Below are 27,574 nucleotides of genomic sequence, written 5' to 3'. Positions count from 1 at the left end.
ATATTGCTTAAATATTTTGCATACTTCTTTACCAACATGACCCCAACCTATAAACAAGAGCAGACAAATGTATCAAGCATTTTGTATGAATTATTGCCCTTTTTTCACTTAGAATATGCATATTATTAATGTTAAAGTTTGCGTACCACCCCAAATATTTCCTTGTCCCTTGACATATTGCTTCAATATTTTCCATACTTCTTTACCAACATAACCCCAACCTGTAAACCATTTTATATGAATTATGGCCCCTTTTCACTTAGAATATGCATATTATTAATGTTAAAGTTTGCGTACCACCCCAAATATTTCCTATATCCCTTGACGTATTGTTTTAATATTTTGCATACTTCTTGACCAACATGACCCCAACCTTTAAACAAGAGCAGACAACTGTATCAAGCATTTTGTAAGAATTATTGCCATTTTTTTACTTAGAATATGCATTTTTTTTATACATCTTTGTTAAAGTTTGTGTACCGCCTCAAATATTTTCACTGTCTCTTGACCTATTGCTTTCATATTTTGCAAACTTCTTTACCAACATGACCCCAATCTATATACAAGAGCAGACAACTATATCAAGCATTTTGTAAAAATTGTGGCCCTTTTTCCATTTAGAATATGCATATTATTGATAAAGCTATGTTAAAGTTTGTGTACCACCTCAAATGTTTTCAATAACCCTTGGCATACTGCTTTCATATTTTGCAAACTTTTTCACCAACATGACACCAATCTATAACCAAGAGCAGCCAACTGTATCAAGCATTTTGTAAGAATTATGGCCCTTTTTTGTCTAAGTAACTGAATATTTTCTTAAATTTTGTGTTTAGATCCACTTGACTTCTTGAGTATCAAAGCTATTGCTTTCAAACTTCAAATATTTTCTTACTACCATGAGAGTACTGTACCTGGCAAGTTAAATTGTACTTTGACCTTTGAATGACCTTGACTCTCAAGGTCACAAGAATAAATTTTAGTTAACTTGCCATAACTTCTTTATGTATGATAAGATTTTATTCATAATTTGACAATACAACACTTACCTGAATACCACATTGGACTCTACCCAACACATTACCCCACGCCCCAACCCAGAATCCCTGCACCCTCGCCCCCCACCCAATTTTTTCCTCCTTTATTTTTGAAAGATTGTCTAATAAATGACCACACCCCACATGATACCCCCGCTCAACCCCCCCCCCCTCCCCCCAACCCCCCAAAAATATTTTTTTTTCTTTGAAACATGGTTTAAAAAAAACAACAACAAATATTTATTTTGTTTATTTTTGAAGGACCATCCAAACATCCCACCCAAGCTATTGCTATCAAACTTGAAAAAAAAATCTTATTAGTTTGTTTTATGTCTTTACAAATGTTCAATAGATTTTTGAAAATATACCTGAACTATTTCCTTGACCTTCTTGAATAATTTGAACAATTTCCCCATGATGGCTTATGTTATACTGTCAAGCACTCGAATAGTCGAGCACGCTGTCCTATTACAGCTCTTGTTTTCTTTATTTTTCATTCAAGCATACATTGTAGATGATTTCTATGTTCGAAGATTGTGATTTCCTTTTGCCATGTTTTTTTATGCCCCCTTTCGAAGAAAAGGGGGCATATATTGATCGGACTGTCCGTCTGTCCGTCTTTCCGTCACACTTTGCGTTTAGGTTTCGAAAAATGCTCATAACTTCTATGTCCCTTGAGATAAAGCCTTCATATTTGGTATGCATGTGTCTATAGACAAGGCCTTTCCATACGCACAAAAATTTGATCCCTGTGACCTTGACCTTGAACTTAGGGTCTGCGTTTAGGTTTCAAAATCTGCATTTAGGTTTCGAAAAATGTTCATAACTGCCATGTCCCTTGAGATATAACCTTCATATTTGGTATGCATGTTCATATAGACAAGGTCTTTGCATACGCACAAACATTTTGACCCCTGTGACCTTGACCTTGAACTTAGGGTCCGCGTTGAGGTTTCGAAATCTGCGTTTATGTTTCGAAAAATGCTATAACTTCTATCAAAGCGTTTATAGGGGGTATATGCCATCCTATGGTGACAGCTCTTGTTTGACAATTTATTTTAAAAAAAGACTCGTGACTAGAGATTGCAATTTTTCTCGTTTTCGAAGGATGATGACATCACTTGTTTGTTAATTTTTATGCCCCCCTTCGACGAAGAGGGGGTATATTGTTTTGCACATGTCGGTCGGTCCGTCGGTCGGTCCGTCCACCAGATGGTTTCCGGAGGATAACTCAAAAACGCTTAGGCCTAGGATCATGAAACTTCATAGGTAAATTTATCATGACTGGCAGATGACCCCTATTGATTTTCAGGTCACTAGGCCAAAGGTCAAGGTCACAATGACTGGAAATAGTAAAATGAATTCCGGATGATAACTCAAAAAGAAACTTCATAGGAACATTGATCATGTATGGCAGATGACCCCTATTGATTTTCAGGTCACTAGGTCAAAGGTCAAGGTCACGGTGACTCGATACAGTTAAATGGTTTCCGGATGATAACTCAAGAATGCTTACGCCTAGGATCATGAAACTTCATAGGTACATTGATAGTGACAGGCAGATGACCCCATTTGATTTTCAGGTCAATAGGTCAAAGGTCAAGGTCACAGTGTTTCGAAATGTAAAATGGTTTCCAGATGATAACTCAAGAATGCTTAGGCCTAGAATCATGAAACTTCATGTACATTTATAATGACTCGCAGATGACCCCATTTGATTTTCAGGTCACTGGGTCAAAGCTCAAGATCACAGTGACTTGAAATAGTAAAATGGTTTCCGGATGATAACTCAAGAATGCTTACGCCTAGGATCATGAAACTTCATAGGTAAATTGATCATGACTGGCAGATGACCCCTATTAATTTTCAGGTCACTAGGTTAAAGGTCAAGGTCACGGTGACAAAAAACGTATTCACACAATGGCTGCCACTACAACTGACAGCCCATATGGGGGGCAGTCATGTTTTACAAACAGCCCTTGTTTCTTTATCCCTTTTGTCACATGTTATAAACTATCATATTTGTATATATTATGAATTTATCTATTAATACATACTAAAAAAGTGTTGTTTGTTCAACATTTGGATGAATGAGAGTGAATTTTGTAAATAAATGGTTCACAAAAATGGAGAAAAAAATGTTGGGGGGTTCAAAACTGAAAATGTCAAAAAAAAAATATTGTACGGTGAATTGTATTTAAACTTTAATGATCAATGCAGAATACCACAATACTTAGAAATATGTGAAGAAAGAAGAGAAAATCAACATGTCAACACCCTCAATCTGCGCAGAAAGCGTTAACTTTTTCATACAATTTTCTTTCCTTTCATTTTAATGAATGCCGTTAGAGTCCCTGTATAGCTACGGTATATAAGAAAACCGGCGCTATGTCGGAATGCCACCGGCATTTACCGGGGCTCCGCCGGGGCATTACCGGCGACGACCGGGGTGAAACCGGGGCGTTGCCGTAGCTCTGCCGGGGTCTGATGCCGGTATAGACACGGTGAGTGCCGGCGGTGTTACGGTATACCGGGGATCTGCCGGGACGCTGCCGGCTTTCACCGGGGCGCTACCGGCGACAACCGGGGCTATGCCGGGACGCTGCCGGCTTTCACCAGGGCACTACCGTCGACAACCGGGGCTTGGCCGGGATAAACCGTAGCCAGTCCGGGTTGACAGGGACTCTGCCGGGCTGTTGACCGGCTTCAACCGTGGCGGCACCGGGAAATAGTGTGACTGCGTTAAAAAAAAGTCTACGCTACGAATCATCCTACGGCTTCGGTCCATATACGGTTTGTGGCTGCCTGGATGGTCACTATAATGCCACAGGGACCTCAGTGGAGTTTACTATTTCTTAATTAGTTTATAGTTGATTCCGAGTAATATGACCCTCCAACACATGACTGATATAAGAACTTCCTGTTGACCGTGATATAAAAAATATATCAGGCAACGTTATATCAGACATATTTCAATGCGGTGGTATGACAAAGTATATGAAACCTCATGTTATTTAGTTGATTAATTAAAAAATCGATATGCCAACAAATATATATATATACTGAAAAGATACACCACATGTCTTAATGTAATTTTTCAAAAGCAACACATATTGTATACAGTTGAACAGTCAGTGTATTATCAACTGCTAGCTGAATCTGTTTCCTTATATGAACTTGTAATATTATATCTCCTAGTATCTAGACATGGTAAATCGTTTAAAAACAACACCAACATAAAGACATCGACACATTTTCAACATCTTAACAGAGAACAATACTGTTTTTGAACAAGGTATTGACAAGTTTGTGAAATTGGATCCGTTGTGAATATAAAACTGTAAATATATTTGCTTAAGGTCCAATTGTATGTGGTTTGCAATAAGGGTATGAACGCCAATGTGAACACTGTGTTGGATAAAGTTATAACTTGTGCCTATACACATTCAAACTCGTTTTTATTAAGAAGAACATTCACAATTAGATACATACACATAAATAGTGTGAAACGTGATTTTCAATAAAGGTGATAGTTCCAACGCTATTTTTGGCTAGGCTGATTTCAATTTAATGAAATGTAAAGAATATTAATATCCATCGGGTTTGCCGTATTTTCTGTAATCGGAATTAGCCATGATGAAGTTCTCCTGACGCAAGATACCTTGACACGTGCTATTTGCGCCTGATACCACCGAAACGCTGTGACCAATGGCTTTCAAACCGTCTATTACAACCTAAAAAGAAATGCTTTAAAATATGTATTTATTTATTTATAAATGTATATGTTATCTTCATTTTAATTTATATTCAACACTGTATATCGGATTATGGGGTACTATAGTAAATAAATTGTCGATTCCAAAAACAGCTGTTTGACATGTTTCGAAGTCAATATAGAAGAAACAGAGGTTCGTGCAAGTTTTATTAAAAGCCTTTTTTTATTCTAACAATCTAAAAAAATGGAGGATATTTTTGCACAGTACCTTTCATGTACTTCATATATTTTAAGACTCGTGAAATCATATTTTACATTTTTGTCCACTTCCGATTGCAAAATCCCAACTCCTATACATAACAAGCATTCACAGTTCCGGGGGTGAATGCAAGCGGTCATACACTCGCAGCGAAAGTAAAAATTAAAAACTCAAATTCAAGCCCAAAGCAGGCACGAGCCCCCCCCCCCCCCCCCCCCCCCCCCAGCAGCTCAAGCATTCTTTTTTGTATTTTTTTTTAAACAAAGTTGGCCAGATGTTCCGATTTACCCAATTTCCGACGGAAGACATGCCCCTTCCAACCTTACTGTCTACTATCCACAGGGGGGGGGGGGGGGGGGTGGGGGGCACCTGTTGTACGTTTAAACTCGATTATCACCGTCGCAAGAATCTCTTTAGTGCGATATGCTCTCTTTTTGGCAGATATTGTAAGCGTCTGGGTAACATTAAGCGTCTATCATTTAGGTCACATTACCCCAAACCGGAACTCCTGTTTTTAGGGTTACATGCAGTCAGTTTGATACTTAGCACACATTGTTGAGTGCATGCTGCCTAGGAATTGTAAAATACATTTCAAATGGGTAGTTTTGGTATCAACTTAAAGGTATATTTGTAAGCAATAAGAAAAAAGCCATTTTTGTGCTCTACTTTTTGTGTTGATAGTTCCCGGCTTTGAAAGTAGGTCATACTATTTGAGCCCAAAACGGTTGTCTGCACAGCTGTCAAAATCGGTGTGCCTATTCTAAGGTAAATATTTTAAGTTAGCACACATAGAATTTAATGACATGCATTTTTTTAAAAGATTATGCATTTATCTTTCCAATGATGTATGATGATATAGTGGGTATGCGCTTGGTCATGGTAAAAATTGATATCGAACTTCAACTATTTTATATATAATATAGAATGAAATTATTTGCGCATGCGTAACCTTTAAGCACATCCGGCATTATTTGTCGTCTGCCAGAATTTTGACAATTGACCATCAAAAACTCTGTGTATTGCAAAACATAACTGCCAGATGTCATTTGACCCAAATTAGGGCTGTTTGCAATTGGGCTTTTGCACTTGGGGTCATAAGGGGGGTCAATGCTAGAAAATCACACCGAAACCCGTTCCGGAGACATATTCTAAGACTACTTAAACACTCTGTATTGTTTTTCAGTGACATTTTGACATTAATTTGCATCAATCTCAATAATGAACTTAATGCATGTCTTTACTTCATCTGTATTTATTATTATTTTTTACTTGTTGAGCCTTTTACTGTTAAAAATGCCTGCCCAGTTTGGACCGACACTGCTATCTGCCTATCAGGCAGATCTTCTCAGAGTAACACTACTTTGCCTTATTTTCCTGTTTGGAAAACTTGCAGGGTTTAAGTAAAATCAAGTATTCAGCTGAAAACACAAAAATGCTAATACTATTATGCTTTTTTTTTCCTGGAAGAATGTTTTTGTGATAGACCCTGTGTGAAAAACACCAGGGAATCTGTATTTAAGTGACCTCAATATTATGCGTAAACCTAAGTGTTCATTTGTAGGCGGTGTCGAAATGGGTCTTTAGCTCTGCCTGAACTGTCGTCCAATTGGTTTACAAGTCCGGCTGAAGTGACAGGCCATCAAAAACTGTACAGCATGACTGATTTGGAGACGGCCTTCAACACTCGCCCAGTCGTGTCGAGAGGATCGGTGTCTTTGCAGGTTAATTTCAATTAAATATGTTGTAAAATGATTTTTTTTATATCCTGGCACACTTTTGTCACCAAAATTAGGTAAATTGGGTGTTTTACATTTACTGCAGCTCTTAAACCACATTTTGTGGCGATAACTTTGCCAGTGTGCCAGACAATGTGATGCCGGCGTGGTGAATTATTCATTTGCAGCAAATAAAGCAACAAATATTATTGAAAGCTTACTCTAATTGTATCTAACTTACATTAGTTTGCACCGTAATGGGTAAATGTGCACAAAAAACCCTTTTGTTTTCTCAGATTACACGGAATTAAGCACCCGGGCCAGAAGAACACTTTTCGAAGCCTGTCCGAGACGGAACTCGAGCCGAGGAATCATAGGTCCAGGTGTGACAAAAGACTTAAAGCTCATGTCTGACGATGACTTTTTTTTAGTCAGGAAGTCAAGTGTGTTGTTTTTTCATGCAAGCAAGCCCTTTTGTTGGGTCAAATGACATTAGAAATGCTGCTTCTACATGGATTTTATCTAAAATGTGCCAAAAAAATAAATAAAAAAGTTTGTTCGAATCCGGTTCAAAACCTGCTTTGATGCATAAATATTGCCATTGATGATTTTTTTTCACTTATTAAGTCATATGTTACATCAGCTTTGCCTATTAGAATCAAAAGTGATGCCTTGCATGGAGTCTAAGTGCTGCATGTATGATATAACCAAGTTTGGCTTTTCTACCTTAATTCTTGACGCGAAACGCTGTTACGCATGGCGCTTTCAATGGCAACTTTTATGAATAAATATGTGTGTCATTGTAGCGGAACTTTGTGATCTTTCTCAAAACAGATACCACCTGTGGGAAAAGTGCCGTTAATTCAAATTTGAATGGGTTGGGTTCTCTTAAAGGTTACATAACCCGAAACCGGAACTCCTGATTATAGGGTTACATGCAGTCAGTTTGATACTGAGCACACATTGTTGAGTGCATGCTGCCTAGGAATTGTAAAATACATTGCAAATGGTTAGTTTTGGTTTCAATTTGAAGGTATATTTGTAAGCAATAAGAAAAAAAGCCATTTTTGTGCTCTACTTTTTGTGTTGATGGTTCCCGGCTTTGAAAGTAGGTCATACTATTTGAGCCCAAAATGGTTGTCTGCACAGCTGTCAAAATCGGTGTGCCTATTTTAAGGTAAATATTTTCAGTTAGCACACATAGAATTTAATGACATGCATTTTTTGTAAAGATTATGCATTTATCTTTCTAATGATGTATGATGATATAGTGGGTATGCGCTTGATCATGGTAAAAATTGATATCGAAATAATACTATTGTATATGTAATATAGAAGGAAATTAATTGCGCATGCGTAACGTTTACACTAAATAAGCGTCTGGATGATCTCGAACCTTGTTTTGAGGTCAAGTATACCAATTAACACTGTATTGTCAGCATGGGAACATTAGATATGAAAACGTTTCTTGCGGTATATAATACAGCGTATCATGGCATTGTCTTCATAAAAATGAAGCGATAGGCAACAACGCTGGATCGATTTTTTGGTCCATCCAAAAAAAAACAAAATCCACAGAGTCTGATTCTGAGCAAAAGTTGTCGAGTCTAAGGTAAGAATTTATTTAAAATAATTGTATAATGCGTTTATTGCGCTAAGATTATTCAGTATGTTTTTTGTTAAACTCTAAAATATTGAAATAAAAGAACAAAAAGATTAAGTGTAAATTTATAAACATTTTTTTATACTGATAGATAATAAATAAAGCCCATACAATGATATACATTGTATGCCTGTTCGGCTCTGTATACACCTTGAATATATTAATTTCATTAAAATTATTGAATTCTATCAAACGTTTTGTGCACTTTTTTGAGCTTTTGCATTTTCAATTAATAATATTTACATTATATCACGCTTTATATTATAAGCTCTGATAAACTATGGTTATTGAAATATTTATCAGACCAACAGTATTAATGTATGTTTTTAAATGATATGTTTGCGTAGTCAATTTAAATGAATTTCGCATTTCTAAACACTCACTCTCTTAAATTTTCAGAACTCATCATGAAGATGACTGTAAGAGTCCACCTTCCAACTCAACAATGGGGGAAGAAAGACTCACTGGTCTGTGTCTTATGTCAGTTCACAGAGATATTGATGTAAACCTTAGTAAAATTGCCCAACAATTTGCAAGGCAGAATCCAAGAAAAATGAAACTGCCTTGTATTTTGGAGTCTGATTTAAGGTTACACATGCCCAATTAATTTCCTTCTTTGTTATATATAGAATTCGCAATCTTTGATCTCAAATTTCACCATGACCGAGCGATAAGCCAATATATAACTATACATGACTGGAAAGGTGGTTTCATAAACTTACAAAAAAACTGCATTTGAAAAAATTCTATACGGTGTAACTCAAAATAATTACCTTAGAACATATGAACCGGTTTTGACAGCTACCGGCACTGCCATTTGAAGGCAAAAACCATGCCCTACTATTGAGGCTGGCAACCACTAACATACAAAGAAATGCACAAATCAGGCCTTTTTCCCTGTGACTTACACATGTACCTTTAAACTGACACCTAAACTCTTCATTTCAGATACATTTTTAAAATCTTATGCACCAGGACCTGCATCATATGTACTTAGTAGCAAACCGACTGCATGTAACCCCCCAAATTCCACTTCCGTTTAGGATAATGTAACCTATAAGGGAACCCAACCCCTTCAAATTTGAATTAAAGGCACTTTTTCCATAGGTATAATCTGTTTTAAAAAAGATCACAAAGTTCCAGTACCATGACACACAGATTTATTCATTAAAGTTGACGTTGAAAGCGTCACGCGTAACAGCGTTTCGCGTCAAGAATTAAGGTAGAAAAGCCGACCTTGGTTACATCATACAGACAGCACTTAGACTCCATACAAGGCATCACTTTCGATTCTAATAGCATAGCAGATGTAACATATGACTTAATAAGTGAAAACAAATCATCAATGGCATTATATGTGCATCATAGCAGGTTTTGAACAAGATCCGAACAAACTTTTTATATATTTTTTGGCACATTTTAGGTAAAATCCATGTAGAAGCAGCATTTCTGATGTCATTTGACCCAACAAAAGGGCTTGCTTGCATGGGAAAACAACACACTTTACTTCCTGACGCAAAAAAAGTCATCGTCAGACATGAGCTTTAAGTTTTCTGTCACACCTGGACCTATGATTCCTCGGCTCGAGTTCCGTCTCGGACAGGCTCCGGAAAGTGTCAGTCTGGCCCGGGTGCTCAATTCCGTGTAATCTGAGAAAACAAAAAGTTGTTTAGTGCACATTTACCCATTACGGTGCTAACTTATGTAAGTGAGATACAATTAGAGTAAGCTTTCAATAGTCTGTGTGGCTTTATTTACTGTAAACGGATAAGTCACCACGCCGGCATCACATTGTCGGGCACACTGGCAAAGTTATCGCCACAAAATGTGGTTTCAGAGCTGCAGTAATTGTAAAAAACAACAATTTGCCTAATTTTGGTGACAAAAGTGTGCCATGATATCAAAGAAATCATTTTACAATAGATTTCATTGAAAATAACAGCGTACTAACCTGCAAAGACACCGATCCTCTCGACACGACTGGGCGAGTGTTGAGGGCCGTCTCCGAATCAGTCATACTGTGCAGTTTTTGATGGCCTGTCACTTCAGCCGGACTTGTAAACCAATTGGACAGCAGTTCAGGCAGAGCTATAGACTAATTCCGACACCACCTAAAAATGTACATTTAGGTTTACGTATAATATTGAGGTCACTTAAATACAGATTCCCTGCTGTTTTTCACGCACGGTCTATCACAACAACATCGTTCCAAGAAAGAAAGCATAATATTATTATCCTTTTTGTGTTTTCAGCTGAATACTTGATTTAACTTGAACTCAGCAAGATATCCAAACAGGAAAAATAAGGCAAAGTAGTGTTATTCTGAGTAGATCTGCCTGGCGGGATTGAAAGCGAAGGCAGATAGCAGTGTCGGTCCAAAATTGCTTGCATGGAAAAACAACACACATTACATTTTAAATAGTAAAAGGCTAAAAGTAAACAATAGCAATAAATACAGATGAAATAAAGACAGGAATTAGGTTCATTATTGAGATTGATGCAAATTAATGTCAAAATGTCACTGAAAAACAATACCGAGTGTTTACGTAGTCTTAGAATGTGTCTTCGGAACAGGTTTCGGAGTGATTTTCAAGCATTTACCCCCCTTAGGACCCCAAGTGCAACAGCCCAATTGCAAACAGCCCTTAATTGGGTCAAAATGACATCTGGTAGTTATGTTTTGCAATACAGATAGTTTTTGATGGTAAATTGTCAACATTCTGGAAGACGACTAACTTGGTCGGAAGTTCTTAAAGGTTACACATGCCCAATTAATTTCCTTCTTTGTTATATATAGAATTCGCAATCTTTGATCTCAAATTTCACCATGACCGAGCGATAAGCCAATATATAACTATACATGACTGGAAAGGTGGTTTCATAAACTTACAAAAAAACTGCATTTGAAAAAATTCTATACGGTGTAACTCAAAATAATTACCTTAGAACATATGAACCGGTTTTGACAGCTACCGGCACTGCCATTTGAAGGCAAAAACCATGCCCTACTATTGAGGCTGGCAACCACTAACATACAAAGAAATGCACAAATCAGGCCTTTTGCCCTGTGACTTACACATGTACCTTTAAACTGACACCTAAACTCTTCATTTCAGATACATTTTTAAAATCTTATGCACCAGGACCTGCATCATATGTACTTAGTAGCAAACCGACTGCATGTAACCCCCCAAATTCCACTTCCGTTTAGGATAATGTAACCTTAATTAAATAATGAAGAAAAGGACTCATTTGTTTTATGAAATGTTTCCATTTTTGTTCTTCTATTTACACTTTTTTCAATCGCAGTTTGTTGTTCTCGGGGAAAAATTATCAGTTTAGGAGTGCTTTAATTGTCTTTGATGTTTTTGTGTATTTGTTACTTGTTGAACTGTTGAAAGTGAATCACAATTTTAATAAAAATTAAACATATTTAAAACACAGCGTTTCATTTAACTTCTTTATGTTGAATGCACCGATATTACGTACACAGACTTCTTGCCGCCCCCGCCTCACATTTGTTTTGTAGAACAAGCTTTGTGCCCCCCCCCCCCAGGTGTGTCCACTCTGGATCAGGCCCTGCAAAGCACTGCTGCCTGTCGTTATTTTTCAGCTGAATCAATACAATCATATAAAGCACATGTGGTCGTTTGAAATTTGTAAATTGTAAACAAAAGCATACCTGTGGGAAACCTCTATGCACTTCTAGTTCTTGTGGAAACAACTGATGATGAATACGCGGGTAGTCGATAGCCTCTTTGATTCCCCATTTAAACTGCAGTGCTTCTATGGTCGCCTAGTAACACACGTATAGAACGATATTCATAAATTTGCATTGAACTCTAAACCTTATATAAGAAACTAATAAACCAAATACGCAAACACACCGTTATGCCATTTAAATGTTGATAACAATATTGTCAGTGTTTGGCAGTTTGCTATTTCAGTTCGATTTACATTTATTGAATATGAAGTACATTACCCATTTGATTGATTGTTATCTTAAACTACCTTAACACACAGCGTTCAGTTATAACTGATCGAACACGCAATGAAACTGATGTGACTAACAGAGTCTAGCACACAAATGAAAGAGACGTTATTAAACAGTTTGAAATGAACATTCGATGCGGAAGATAAGCCACGATTACCAATGCCGTTGCAGTTATAATTCGCGTACCCCCGGAGGCGCCAATTACCAGCCGAACATTACAGTGCCCGTCAATGACGATGCTTGGACACATGGAGGACAAAGGACGCTTCCAAGGAGCTATGCAATTCGCCTTAGAAGCCGGCACTCCAAAATAGTTCACAGTCCCTGGCGTGGAGAAATCGTCCATTGTATTGTTGAATATAATTCCCGTACGAGCGCCTATCACTTTTGAACCAAAGCTGCGAAAAATACAATCGATCATGTTTTTATAATACGGACTAACCGAAAGTTTTCCTTTTGCTTTATAACATCGATTAAAAACCCAACTAAGATACGTTTAGTAAGTTTTCGTGTATTCTTAAAACATATTATTACCGTATGAAAAATGCTCACACAACATCGAAAAAGTAAGCATGCTTATTACAAAACAACCGCACACACTCATTGCACTATGATATTATTGGACTTTGTGTTGCGTTTGTTTAAATATATCTATGTACTGCGTGTTTAATCTTCTAGAATGTAACAGAATAATAACCCGTGGGTATCTGGCGAATCTTGTTAAAGGGAATTAAGGTGGTTAAACTTACAACGTATTTATAGTGCTGGTAATTGACACAGCGTCTCCGTTGGATGCTAGGACTGACAGGTGGGAGGTGCCGTGATCCTCCCAGGCGCTGTCAACAATCGGGTGGTAGTAGTCTGAGCCGAATGTCCTGGTATCATTGATTTGCTGTCTGCGGGCGTAGCCGAATGACGGGTCAGTCATATTTCGCACGAGCTTCAAAGAAACAAAGATATGAAACATTTGCCATGTGTGAATATCTTACCGAGTCATTAACCAGTTTACTCAAATCATATACAGAAGTCATTCATTAATGTTGTGGCTTTTACAGCTTTTACACAAAACTAGGTTACTATGTGTCTGATGCTGTTGTTGTTTTCAGAATATCTGTCAACATACTTATTTATGGATACATTGTCACAAATAACAATATGAAGAACAAAGTAAATCAATCTGAATGTCAACATATCAAGATCTTATTTCAAACATAAACCAAAATATGAATGTATACGTGAACTATTAAATAAAATATATTGACTGTTTAAAATTGCGTTGACTTCCATGAATTTTTAAACGATTAGTTTAAACGAAAGCTAAACGTTTGTCAACAAACATGCTTATATTGGCCCGAAGTTGGCTGTATGGTGTAGTCTGTAATGAGAGGTCGAAAATGGACTGATTTCGAAGTTATTTGTACCTTAAAAACTATTTGTGGGGGAATATTCTTGTTCAACCTAAGTAGCTATTCAAAATACACCTATAATGATCTTGCATTCAAATATTGCAGAATACATAGTGAGCCTAGTGCAACGTGTTTGTTATCGGTCCAATACGGGGTCGACATCACGGAACATGCACAAAACAAATTATGATTAATATTGTTTAATAATTATGTAAAGTTTCTTCCTTTTTTGACTGTATTATATTAACTTTTAGTGTTTATCTTATGAAGACGTGTTAAGTGTGTTGCGTGGACCTGTTTGTGATGGTTGTGATTGTCTTAGGTAAGGATTATGATTGGTGTCTTGTTCTGATGAAACTGGGCATAATACATGTGCGTAAAGTGTCGTCCCAGATTAGCCTGTGCAGTCCGCACAGGCTAATAAGGGACGACACTTTCCGCCTAAAATTGATTTTCGGTAAGGAGGGACTTCCTTGAAACTAAAAATACCCTTAAAGCGGAAAGAGTCGTCCCTGATTAGCATGTGCGGACTGCACAGGCTAATATGGGACGACACTTTACGCACATTTATTAAGTCCAGTTTTCTCAGAACAAGACACATATGTGTTTATGTGTTTCCAATATCGCGATCCTCTTAATCGCTTGTGTTTATAGCCGCGTCTATGTTTTGGTGAGGTTCTTTGAAAAATGGCCATTCACATAAATATTCAGGATAATCATCAACATAACCGTTTAATACTATACGCAGTGTTTTACGAAGGTCAATTTAAAACGAGGTACAGATGAAGCATTCTAACTGCACCGTCAGCTGCAACAAGCAGTACCATTTGGATCATAGATGGTCGTTTATTAAAATACATACATATATATAATGTGTCTGTCCATTTGATATATATTTTTCTAATTTATTAAGACAAACCAATGAAGAAAATAAATAAACAAAACGAAATGAGAAAGCATTTTTGTTTCTATTTTTTAAAATATAATTGCAAACACATATTTAATTACAAACATCAGAGTTCGAATGAAAGCAGCATATCGAACACATTGAGATGGAATGTCATCTCTAGGCCATTGTGCTTAATTGGCACTGGTGCATGCCCGGGGATTTTAACAATTCCGATATTGGGCTGATGCATATCTTTTATAAGCGCGATGTAAGGCGTCACTTTTATATATCGGGATTATTGTGGTCAATTACGGGTTTATGTTGGTGTCGATGTCAGTCCGAAATCGTACCGTCTTGCAGTACCATCTTTGACTGAGGTAAACCCGGATAAAACATGATTGCTGGGTAGCTCCTATTTCCTACATAACCAAGCATTGTGGTAAAACAGTGTACTTGTTCATGTACATGAAAGGGTGTTTTACCCTCAAAGCGACACTAGTTTGTTATTGTATTGAATCCTGACGATTGAAACACTTCTGCTAAACTTATTTATGAAGTTTTCTAATAATTAATAACTTTTCCCTTTGTATATGTTTCGTAAGATCGTGTATAATCGCTTAAATAGTCATACTTCATGTAACTTGGTAGTCAAATAGAATGATATATTTAGTGGAATTCCTCCAGTTTAAGTTTAGTCTGTTCGAATGAAGTATTATAACGTCATTTATAAATTGTATCTCGACATGCAATAACTAAGTAAATAGTAATTACCTCTGCAACATACGTCCTAAAAGCCTCTGAACCAACGTTATTGTCACCAAGCTGTTGTCGCACAGAAAATGCATGCTTAAATACCTCAGTCACTCGATGCCAAGTAGTGGTTGCGCTGGCAACGTTTGATACGCTATCCGGAGTCAACTTGAAATCTATAGTAATATTTAGACATCGATAACCTGACTGTCGTTAACATTCTTTACTTGATGACGTACAAGAAGGTTGTATATTATTATCCTAGTATTCCAGCTAATTTTTACTTTGTTTTACATATTCTAACATATTCTTGGGTATTTTTTTAATTTGAACAAAATAAAAATGAATTCTGAATCACATAAATAATGCAATTCCAGTGCAATCAGCAAAACAAAACTATAATTACATCTGCTATTTCAGGAAATCGACCGACTGTCTACAGTCCAGTATAATACTTGAAGGCTCTTACAAAAAAAAAAAACAACCACCACACATCATTACAACTCGGGTCATCGTCATAGAAAGGGCAATGCATTAGCGTTTAAGTTAGGAAAGTGGCATATCGAACAATTGACTTAATAAAATTTATCACAATCCTTCACAAGAAAATACTTTGTTTAAAGCAGCATTTACCGTGTAAACATGTGCAACAGTATGTCTACTGTTCATGGAAAACAATATGCCATAGGTAAACTGAAACGCATGTATTTACCATTCAGCATGTTCAATATGAAAAGATAGACAGCTCCACTTGAAGGCAGCGGCGGAGAATACGCTAAGAAGTTTCCATGGAGAGTGAAGCTTAGCGCATCTCCAACCAATGACGTGTAATTGGCCAAGTCCTGTCTTGTGATAATACCACCTGCCAATGCACGTACAATGTGACTATTACATAAATAACATACACGCACGACACAACGAACTGTCTTACTAGAATTTAAGTAGTTTTTGTATGTTCTTGCGATTTCTATTAAGTGTGACTACAAACAGAAAGCTTATCTTTGAACTATGAACTTAAGTACCAAAAGACTGACTTCGGTATAGGCTAAATTAAAAAAAAACTCTTACCTGCCGATACAAACATATCTCACTGATTAAAAATCTTTTCAAAATCATGCACCGTATCAACCGTTTTAATTCTATTACCCCATTTATGCCTAGCGTCTAGAAAAAAGGTCTTGGCAAACAGCGTAGACCCTGATGAGACGCCGCATGATGCGGCGTCTCATAACGGTCTGCGCCGTTTGCTTAAGGGAATTTATGTAAGAAATATTCTAAATATAGAAATAAATATACCAGACACCCTTAATTTTGGAAATAAATTTATCTAATTTAGAAGAATGGGAGATTCCACTACGCATAAATGGGTTAAACAACTATTTGGTTATTCCAGATGTGCTTTCGAAAGATTAATATGGGCTTCAACCTATAAACGGTTAAGATCCGGATTACAATTATTACCAGCAGTTTACATCATATTTGTCTGTAATCGATAAAAACGTTCCTCTTTTTATCACATGCTAGACCCTGTGTAATACAACCATTACATATTTTTTTTATTACACATGTGTTATACAACACTTTAAAGCGTTTTCATTGGCTTAGTTTTCGTTTATTGACCAATCGCATTTTGTTATTTTGGTGAAATGACGTCAATAAATGTAAACAACATTCGGGATTTATCATTATGTTTGCGTAAATATTTATTTAATTTGCTCATTTAAAATCATGTGATAAAAAGATCTGACACTCGTTGTCATATCATACCATATTTTATTAAACTCGTCCAGGAAATTCGTTAGTAAGCTCGCCAAAGGCTCGCTTACTAACAAAATTCCTGAACTCGTTTAATAAAATATGGTATGATATGACAACGAGTGCCAGATCCTATATATACGTATTACAACTATAGAAATTCTTTTCGAGGTCCGCACATAAGGCTGTCGTGAAGACGCAGCGAGACCTGTAAATAAACTCTGACATTCACACACAGAAATTCTTTTCTTTGCAAATTATGTGTTAATATTACATGAAATAAGAATAGTAAGCACTTTATTTGCTGCACAAATGATATTTCTTAAACGCCAAAAAAATCAACCCATGTCTTCAAACCCAGATGTTCTCATTTAATATCCCTAAAGTTTTGTTTTAGACAAAATTGTATTCTTCGCATTCACACATGAGAACATAAGAAATATGTTTACTTATTTATTGAAAAGTATACATCTTCAAGTCTGCATGCATACGATGTCGTGTACACCGGACAATATATCAACGTGTTCTCTGTGAACTTTCATGGAACTGCTTTCAAGCCTGTTGAGTTACGATCTCCACAGTAAAATAACGTTTTAACGCTCTCTTCACGAGAATAGTTCCAATGCTATAACTCCACAAGCAAGATAGCGAGGACTTGTATTATATGCTTGCTCGCAATGCTCTTTGTAGGATTAAAAAGATTCAGCTCAATATCTTCATGTGTTTTAGAATGGTGGAACGAACAAGACAACGATCACATGCTATAAACTCTATTCAAATAAAATATATTTAAGATCCGTTTAATTTGAATTCATTTGCAATAAGATAAGAACATGAGCGTATGTTATGCGCATGCATATAAGAACATTTCAAACAAAAATGATATCGGGAAAGTTATGTGTACCGGGAACTTCTCCACAATGATTTCAATCAATATATTAAGTGTAATTCCATTCTCTTTAATGATAATAAATTGTAACACGATAAATCATAGCACTTTGTAATACTAAATTTTTAAACACCGATATAATGATTAATTTCATCTTTAAGTCATCTATCATCACATGAAGGTTCATTTGAACAACTTTAATACCTGCAGAGTTTTTCCGCACACAAGAGACGGACGATACAAAGCAAGGATAATAACTACAAAAAAATACTGAAAATAGCACATTTGATTCTTGAACGTTGCATAACCTAACAATCGCCTCTGTATAACTGTGCATAGTTTTATCTTAACGTATTCAATACTTACCGACAAAATAACAATGACTATAAAGCATAACAAGTATATAATTTCAAGAGAGTTGCGGTGCATGGATTCTGAGCTTCACCCGAATGCTTTTTATCATAATTTGGTTTAATTTATTTGATGTGAATCTTTCCTCCATACATACATGAAGAGTGATAGACTCACGGATGGTAGGAAGGAATAAGTACGGATGCAAGAACAACGACTAAACTGTTAGATGCCACCTTCGGTGGAATACAAATACTTTGAACGATTACCCGCTTCCTGAATGTCGGCAACAATATCGTCTGCTAAACTACCACTATAAAACGCATCTGGGCCTTCGTCTGCGATAATCTGTAAAGTTTGCGCCAATTTCGGTAGCTTCATCATTTCGCCTTCTTTGTACGTTTTGCCAGTGTTAGGGTTTGTGATCAACTGTCTAGAAATATATATATGAATATATTAAACTATATATAAAACTATATTAACTATATTAAACTATATTATAAATATATAAAACTATATTGATGGTGATCACGGTGTACACATAAGCTGCATGAAACAAAGCGATGGCAACACTCGCTCTTGGGCTACAGAGGCGGAAATATTAGCGGCTTCAACATTATATGACGTAGACATATACGTGAAACAATACAACAATTGTTGCTGTAGTTGGCTGCGATTCCCTGTAGAAAATGGGTCGCCTAATCGGAAGTTCATTTGTGTGCGGCTAGAAAACCAGCACTTTGACTTGATTCGGCAGCATGAAAGACCTACGCCCGATACAACAGAAGAAACGATACTTTCCTCGGAGAAAATGCAGACCACACAGTGCATGACAAAAACAAAGACAAAACATGACGAAAACCAAATGAATGTTGTTACCAACCTATCAAAAAAGACATTTACTGAGGCTCAGATGTCCCTGCTGTCGAAAGGACTGAAGTTCATACCGACTAGAAAAACAATAGACAAAGGGAAATTACTCACAGACTTGTCAGCGTGGGAACGCCGTATGCGCTTAAGAGAATATTTCTATGCAGAAGACGCAGAACATAGAACCAGGGAAGATGAGAACCTATACAAAAAGAAGACCTCGACGTGGACTCCAAAGGCAAGCCGCGACAAATGGCTGGACACATATATACAAGCGGTCAAAGACGACATAATTTGCGGTTTAAAACGAAAATTTAAATATAATCTGAGCAGATCGGAAGAACAGGCAATCAAAGAATTACTCCACGACGATGACATAGTAATTCGCCCTGCCGACAAGGGGTCGGGGAAAGTGATAATGGACAGGGAGGTCTATGTCAAGAAGCTGAAATGTGAAATGTCGGACAGTGAGACATACGTCGAGGTGACGGATGATAAAACAAGGATTGTGGAAATTCAAAGTGAAGAAAGTGGCCGATACCCTATACAAGAAGGGGTCGATCGACAGTGACCTTAAAAGGTATCTCACCAGCGGCGGTGGAACTTCCGGTAAGCTTCAAGGCAACCCGAAGCTTCATAAACCTGGAATGCCTCTCCGCACTATTGTAAACGGCCGCAATCACCCGACAGAAAAGATGGCGGAAATAGTGGAGAATGAATTGCGCGATCATGTGACGTCACTTCCGTCGTATGTGAGAGACACAACCGACTTCCTAAGCAAAATAACACAGATACAGCATCCGTTACCAGACGGTACCATCATATTTTGTTTGGATGTAAAGGCCCTTTACCCCAGTGTACCAAGAGAAGAGGCCCGTGCTGCAGTAATTGAAGCTCTCAATCGGCGATTGCAATCGGAAGTACCAACCAACGACATGATCACAATGAAGGACACTGTTCTAAATAACAACACCATTCAATGGAGACCACTACATGCAAAATGAAGGAACTGCTATAGGATCGCACTTAGGTATGAATTACGCATCGACCTACATGGGTGCCTGGGAGACAGAGTTATTTTCAAAATCAAATAAACATCCAATAGCCTACTTCCGGTTCGTTGATGATGTTTGGGGCTTGTGGACACATGGTTTGGAGGCACTGAAGATGCGTTCCATGCGTTTGCAAATGAAATCCATCCACGAATACAGCTAGAGCTCCGCTACTCCACAGAGCAGCTCGAATTCCTAGACACCATGACGTCTATTCGAAAAGGAAGGCTGGTTTCAGACCTATACACCAAACCAACAGATCGGCACCTCTACCTGCACATGGACTCGTCGCATACCGAGTCTACGAAGAAGGCCATTCCGCACGGCTTAGGTGTGAGGCTGAAAAGAATATGTTCGGAAGAGACGGACTACAAAAACACAGAGATGAGATAAAAGAGCAACTACAGAAGCGAGGATACAATGGCAGATTCGTCGAGACAGAACTGAAGAAAGTTTATAGCAAGAAAATCTGCTGCGTACGAAAGTGCCTTCAAAAAGTACTTCCAGGGTACCGCTCATTATCACTTTCTCCAGAGCGCTACCAAATGTCGGCCATATTCTCCGGAAACACCTGCTAACACTCCACACTTCAGATCATATGAAAAACGTATTTCCTGAACCCCCGTTAGCAGCATTCAGAAGAGACTGCATCCTTCAAAAAATATTGGTTCATAAAAAACACAACTGGATGTTTTTCCGAGTTCCCAACAGGAGCGGACCTTGTGGGGTACAGAGGTGCGCAATCTGTCCATACATGATGGAGGCTGAAAAGTTCAGCGACACCACCGGCAAAAGCTACAATGTGCGGAACGAGGTCACCTGCAAATCCACCAATGTAGTCTACGCTGTACACTGCGAACGGTGTAAGACCTTCGTATACGTAGGAGAAACGGGAGATACCCTGTACCAGCGACATCTTCTTAACCTGTCCCGGATACGGACTCGACACAACGACCCGGTAGCCGAGCACTTCTACACAAACGGCCACAGCGTCGCAGACTTCCGGGTCATGGGACTCGAAAAATTGAAAGGAACCGACGAGTACCGGATGACCATCGAACAACTTTGGAAGCGCAAACTGAGGACGTTCAAACCATATGGACTAAACACAAAAGACTAAAATTGGCGCGCAATGTTACGTGCGATAATATAACGTCACTTCCGCTAAAGATTATATGCTTATTCACAAATAAACGCCGCTGAAGAAGACCGAGAGGTCGAAAGCTACGGCAAATTTAATAAAAGCGTTATATATATGTGTGTGTGTGTATCCATATATTATGCTTATTATATGACAAATATAACAAAATAAACATATTCTGAATTTTAGTTCACATTTAATTACTGAAATCAGTGTTTGCTAGTTAATGAACTAGTTCTTATTTTAAATTGAATAACGTATTTATCTAATCATATTTTTTTAATTATGCTGACATGCACGATGCCTTGTTCTTTATTCCGCACATTTTTTATTACAAGTTTAACTTGTAACTTGACTCAAGTTCATAATGTACTGCAAATTAAAAAAGAAATAATAAAAAGTTATAAGCATTAAGTTATATATAATGACTATGTAAGACGTTAAATCTACAGAAACAATAACAATCCTGAAACATAATCATGATAAACAGTTGTTAGATATCGGTTGTTATTTTTTAGGCAAGCGACCAAGTGCCTATACAACAAATAACATATTATGCTGATTAGCATTACAAATAAAAATAATTCAAAAAACGATAATACATTAAAAAGTGATATTACAACTCAGAGATGTTGGTCCTTATATATCTATATGACCGGTTTCAGTCTGTAATTAAGAAATAGTAAACCCCACTGAGGTCCATATGGCATTATAGTGACCAGCCAGTCAGCCACAAACCGTATATGGACCGAAGCCTACGGCCTACGGCTTCGGTCCATATACGGTTTGTGGCTGCCTGGCTAGTCACTTTAATGCCATAGGGACCTCAGTGGGGTTTACTTTTCCTTAAATATATACTACATTTATGTAACTCAAATCTCCTATTATGAGTCTAAGTTCAATATATTTTTAGTTTTTGGTTTCGAATGGAAATAAACGTGTGATCTTGTAAATTTATATAATGTTACTCGTCGCTAGTGTTGAAGTGCTTCCAAAATATATTAGTGATTTTAATTACATAAATGAAGTGAAGTTCTGGAACTCTGCTTCTTTTGCTGCCATATGATCACTAAGCGGTTTGCTGACACTGAATCCATCCCTACACAGCTTTATTGCTGGTTGAAACAATTGTTTCCATGGTAACAGACCACCAAGTTTCCAGGCCTCATAAAGTCCTCGTATTTTACCGGGTATGGCGATAGCCTGTCCGCCTGAAGGGAAATATCCATTTAGAGATCAGATTTGAAAGCATATTCTATACGAAACGAACTATTTCTAATATTAATTATATACTATTTTGCAATATTGTTTCATACATTATAACACGAATTTTACTTATAATTGGAGTTTATATATAACTAAACTTTTTTAATGTCTTAACACACAAATTTCACTTCCATAAATATTTGAAAATATTGTGCTAGTTGACTGCCACACAATGTTTAAAATGCAAGAATTATATTTGAACTCAATACACTACTGTGTGCATTTGTAATATTTCATAGATACCTATACAGTGTAATTGTTAGTCACTTACATTTTCGACGGTCAGCTTATTAGAATTCATTAAGCATTTTAATGGCAACATCTTTACCACGATTTTCACTGGAATAACAATGCTGGTTCCTAAATAAAATTTGTCAATTCAATATTTAACAGTTTATTCTGAATTTGATTCGACGATGTAATGCCACACATCGCAGCATTATATGTAAGGTTCACATCGCAGCATTATATGTAAGGTTCAACATAAATATTGAATGCAATCGATATAATGTACTACTTCTTGCCTGCTGTTGAAGAGATGTTTTTGTCGGCAGTGAACATGTACTCTGTGGCCATGGAAGGTGCCTGTTCCCGAGCGACCACAGCGTAAGTCTTGCAAGAACTTCTAGAAATCACAACACATGTAAAAAAATATTAGTTGTAGGTATAATTTACATGACAACAATTATTCAGACTATTCAGTCACTTGATTAAATCATATAAACATGTATAAACAAGTGTTTTAGAAGTTTGAAATAGATATTTAAGCAGTAATTTTGGACTTTCTCTTTACTTCACTGTGTGTTCGAATTGCCTCTGAAGAGAAGAAGTTTAATCTTCTTGTTACATTTAAGGCATATCAATTCGCACATTTAAACACCCAGACCAAACAGTCAAACAAAAATAACAGACTGACCTCCGCTTAGCGCGATTCCGTTATATTGAATATAAATCAAAGTTTGCAAATCAAATAAGTAACAAGACGTGTTTCCGTTATCAGGGCACAATACATACCTATTATAGTAGGTAAGAAAACAACCACCCCCGACACCACTGCACATCATGTTGTGAACCCCAAGGCACAAGGTGGTCGCTATCGCCGCATCTACAGCACTACCACCTTGTACAGCCATGATGTGACTGCAGCGAAATATAAATATATATATCTATATATCGCGCATTTGCTTATTTCAATTTGCATTTTGAAAAAGAGATGTCACAACAAAACGCTCGAATATTCTATCGTATAGAATGTACATGTTCTGTAAGACTTCCCGATATGCGAATTATCTATTGCATATATGAAGTATTAACAGAAATACATGCCAATTTAAACCTGTCATATCTATGTACACCATATTGGACAGTGTTATAAGCATTAGCTAGTATAGCATTATTTTATGACCCGTAAATAAGGTTTGACATTTAATAGCGTATATTAGCAGATACAGAGATACACGCAAGCCTTAACTTGAATTTAATTCAAATCAAAATGAGGAATACGTCTGTTTTTTCGGTGACTGTACATGATGGCCCCTCAGACATTTTAACTTTTTTAATTGCATTTTGTAAGAGTTATAACGATGTGTTGCAATCATATCTTTACTACAAAATCACGCCGAGGTCGACTAACGATGAACAGTCGAGCTAATGGTACCATGCGGATGCTAGGCGTGCACACTCACATTTACATAATTAATTGTGAGTTTAAGCAAACATGATTACACTTACCTTATAACTAGATCTTACCTTTAGCAATATGCACACGTGAGAATAAACATATATCACACAAAACTTACTTTCCGATTTTAGAACACTCTGCATTGTCGGCTGCTACCGCTGCAAAGCGGTATTTTCCCTCTGGTGACGGTGAAGGTGGTAAATATAGCGGTGAATTTGACGGCGACGTCGCTGTAGTGGTTCCGTCGTCTGTTGCTAGCCCAGAGTCTTCGGATTTCTTTCGACCGAGGCCCATGATACCGATAACGGTCACTGTACTAATTACTGTTTGAGACAGTAAACTATCGTTTTTAAATCATTGACATTTCCCGATATACCACACACAATTACTAAATAAAAAGGCTATGTTAAACAATATGTTAACAACACAGAAACACTATTCACAGGGAGCCGACAATGAAGAAAAAAACGATGTACAAAACAAACGAAAGTGTAAATGTCTAAACTGTTAGCCTATTTTCTTTAGATGACACAAATGTGATTCAAAGAATCGTATTGAATTTAAATTGAATAAATATAACATGTAGATAGTGTATTTAATCAATCGTTTTGATACCTTACACAATACAATGTCTCCCATATTTAAAATACAGTTCAGGCAATACCAAGTATTTAAGGTTATGATTTCAATTTATCAGTTGATTCATTATTAATATGAATGTTAACACATATCCGGATATCCGGATATACGAATACTGGTCCAGTATCCAGATGGTTTAAGAGAATCCGAATATTTTATTAGATGATATTATATTGTTGTTACGCACACCATGTTCTGCCGTTAATCTGTATACCAGAAATCGTCGACAGACTAACATAAATGCGTTAATATGTTGTTTGCTCAGCGGGTGCCGATGACAGTACCACATTACCTTCGTGATAATGACCTGATTGCATAACTTTCCAATTGCGCCTTAGTGTTTTATATGGTCGTTTCTTCCCGACAATTGACATTACTTGCTCCTTGACTTAACAGTGTGAAAGCATGTGTTCTGTCCGATCTGTACTACCTAAGCTAAGGAATAGACTCAAGACTGACGTGGTTGATGCAATTCTTTTTATGACAACCACCTCAAACACATCTTTTCCACCAAAAAACAATATTTGTTTAACAACATCAACATTTCACAATTTGGTGTTCTGACTGAGTGCTCATATATGGCGTTATATACAGTCACCTCAGACAACCCGTGTTATAGAAATGACAGGATTTTGCGTAAAATAACAAAGGGCCGTTAAAAGCATGACAGTTTCAAAGACTACGACTTGTACTATTTAATGACGGTACAATTTTAGCATTTGAAATTTTTAGTGTGCGGTTAAACATAACACTTTCAAAAACTTATAAAATTTATTTGAGTGCAAATTCTTACCACGACATAAAACGTCTCTTTAATCGACAGAAACTCCACATCACCGACAATTCTTTGAAAAGTAATGTGTAACTAGAAATGGCGCGGCAGAGGCCGACGCGTATAATTGAATACGTTCTAACACTTTTGAAAAACATAGTTTGACATTTTAGCAAATCGCGACGTACGCTAAATTTTAATGCTTTAGAATTTACTATGTTAGTCATGTTACACACATGGAATTTTCTTCGAATATTGACTTCTGATGAATTAAATTACGTCCTTCTATATTCAAGATATAAACAGGCAGAGCTAGGTCCCTTATCTCAAGTCGAAAATATTTCGCACTCATCTTATTATTGTTTAAGATATAAACAACATTAAAGAAATAGGACGCTAGGGATAATTAATTTCTTAAAATGTTGAAAATAATATGATTTACTAAATCATTCACTAAATTTAGTTTTTTCTCTTACAGAAACCATTCTCAAAAGATCAACTAAGAGTTTTCCGGACTATGAAAAACGCGCTAAGAAATACAAGCCCATAAACGTTAGAAAATGTTGTCATTACTCTACGCAAAGGAGCGGATACACTCGAAAATAAACATTTTGCATGCGACAACTACATGATGTGGCTAATTCATGCATTAACATGATTTACACGTGTTAATTCGTAAACATAACGCGTTTAAATTTATACTAAATCAAAAACATCCGTACACAATGAAATGCGTCATCATTTTGCAATAAACGTTAATCTATCAGCGACATTGCTTGATCAGAATGATTTATACCGAGTATTTTGAACGTTTTCATGTTTTTAAAGTTAAAACTTATTTGTGCAGTTCGTTGTTAAATATCTGCAAATATCTTATTTTGTATCCATACTAAGCAGTATTCAATTATGGGTACAGAACATACTTTATGACAGCAATTCGCTTTACGGAATGTTGAATGGTTAAAAGAAAGATGGGTTTGTGACGAACGAGACCTTATACTAAGTTTTAATTTGATATTTACGGAGCTCAAGTATTTTTTAACCGTATACATGCTATGCAAATCGATATAATTATAATGAAATCTTAAAAATTTCTCATTTATAATGCAAAGAACCGTTTATTTCACACGTTAAGTTCGTGTGTGACTTCATCTATTTTTAATTGGATGTATTTATTTGAATGATTTGTAAAGAATTTTTGATAAAAGATATCTTGAGCAAATAGGAAGACACAATTTCTGTAATGCCCTTTGACGATGTCAATGCTAATACGAGAGGCGCCCATTTTATATTTGAACAAACCTAACGACGCAAAATAATTACTGTAATAGTACCTTTATTTAATTAAGTGTTCAATATGAGGCACACGGCAGTCGAAAAAAAGCCTTCACCTTTGTGGCCATGATTTAAGAGTTGTGTTCATACTATTATGGTTCAGTTATCTCAACTCGCCCTTATGATTTTTCAGGACCTATACATGTAACAGATTTAACGTTGCGCTTCTGTATACGGCGTTTAAGGATTCCCCATATAGATGTTTTACTTGCGACACTGTACCAACACTGTCCTGATGAACCATCATTGATTTCTGAACTTCTGGAAAAAGTTTTGGGACGTCATTTTAAGAACGGGCTTTAAGACGAATAATTATATTATGCATGAATATAAAAATAGACGGCATGTCACCTAGTAAGGTTAATATAAGGGGCTTATTTTTTCAACTTTAAGTA

The 27,574-nt window shown here is 36.8% G+C and overlaps 1 protein-coding gene and 1 long non-coding RNA gene across 2 annotated transcripts; both read right to left on the bottom strand.

The window, feature by feature from the left end:
* Positions 1–4,624: 4,624 nt before the first annotated feature.
* Positions 4,625–24,727, bottom strand: LOC127878503 (glutathione hydrolase 1 proenzyme-like). The gene is made up of 10 exons (XM_052425033.1): positions 24,552–24,727; positions 23,277–23,377; positions 22,505–22,697; positions 18,693–18,856; positions 16,141–16,290; positions 15,450–15,604; positions 13,133–13,323; positions 12,541–12,781; positions 12,072–12,185; positions 4,625–4,771 (listed from the first exon to the last, which is right to left on the bottom strand). Exons 1-10 carry the CDS (start codon positions 24,725–24,727, stop codon positions 4,625–4,627), a joined length of 1,632 nt encoding a protein of 543 aa, XP_052280993.1.
* LOC127876219 (uncharacterized) lies at positions 9,533–11,068 on the bottom strand. Its single transcript, XR_008047737.1, has 2 exons — positions 10,341–11,068; positions 9,533–10,038 (listed from the first exon to the last, which is right to left on the bottom strand). It is a non-coding gene; the product is annotated as an uncharacterized LOC127876219 (long non-coding RNA).
* Positions 24,728–27,574: the final 2,847 nt, after the last annotated feature.

This window comes from Dreissena polymorpha, chromosome 4 (genome assembly GCF_020536995.1).
Source record: "Dreissena polymorpha isolate Duluth1 chromosome 4, UMN_Dpol_1.0, whole genome shotgun sequence".
NCBI classification, from domain to species: domain Eukaryota; kingdom Metazoa; phylum Mollusca; class Bivalvia; order Myida; family Dreissenidae; genus Dreissena; species Dreissena polymorpha.
Note: the sequence above shows the minus strand (reverse complement) of the source record. Positions and strands in the feature narration are given on the sequence as shown.

What these genes read in the sequence shown, in the direction of transcription:
- LOC127878503 (XM_052425033.1), bottom strand. Translation starts at nt 24,727, where the DNA reads ATGGGCCTCGGTCGAAAGAAATCCGAAGACTCTGGGCTAGCAACAGAC. An exon ending in TGCCGACATTCAGGAAGCGG is followed by an intron (nt 16,291 to 18,692) that starts GTAATCGTTCAA and finishes GTGCATTGGCAG; the next exon opens with GTGGTATTATCACAAGACAG. An exon ending in TTATAACTGCAACGGCATTG is followed by an intron (nt 12,186 to 12,540) that starts GTAATCGTGGCT and finishes GTGTGTTACTAG; the next exon opens with GCGACCATAGAAGCACTGCA.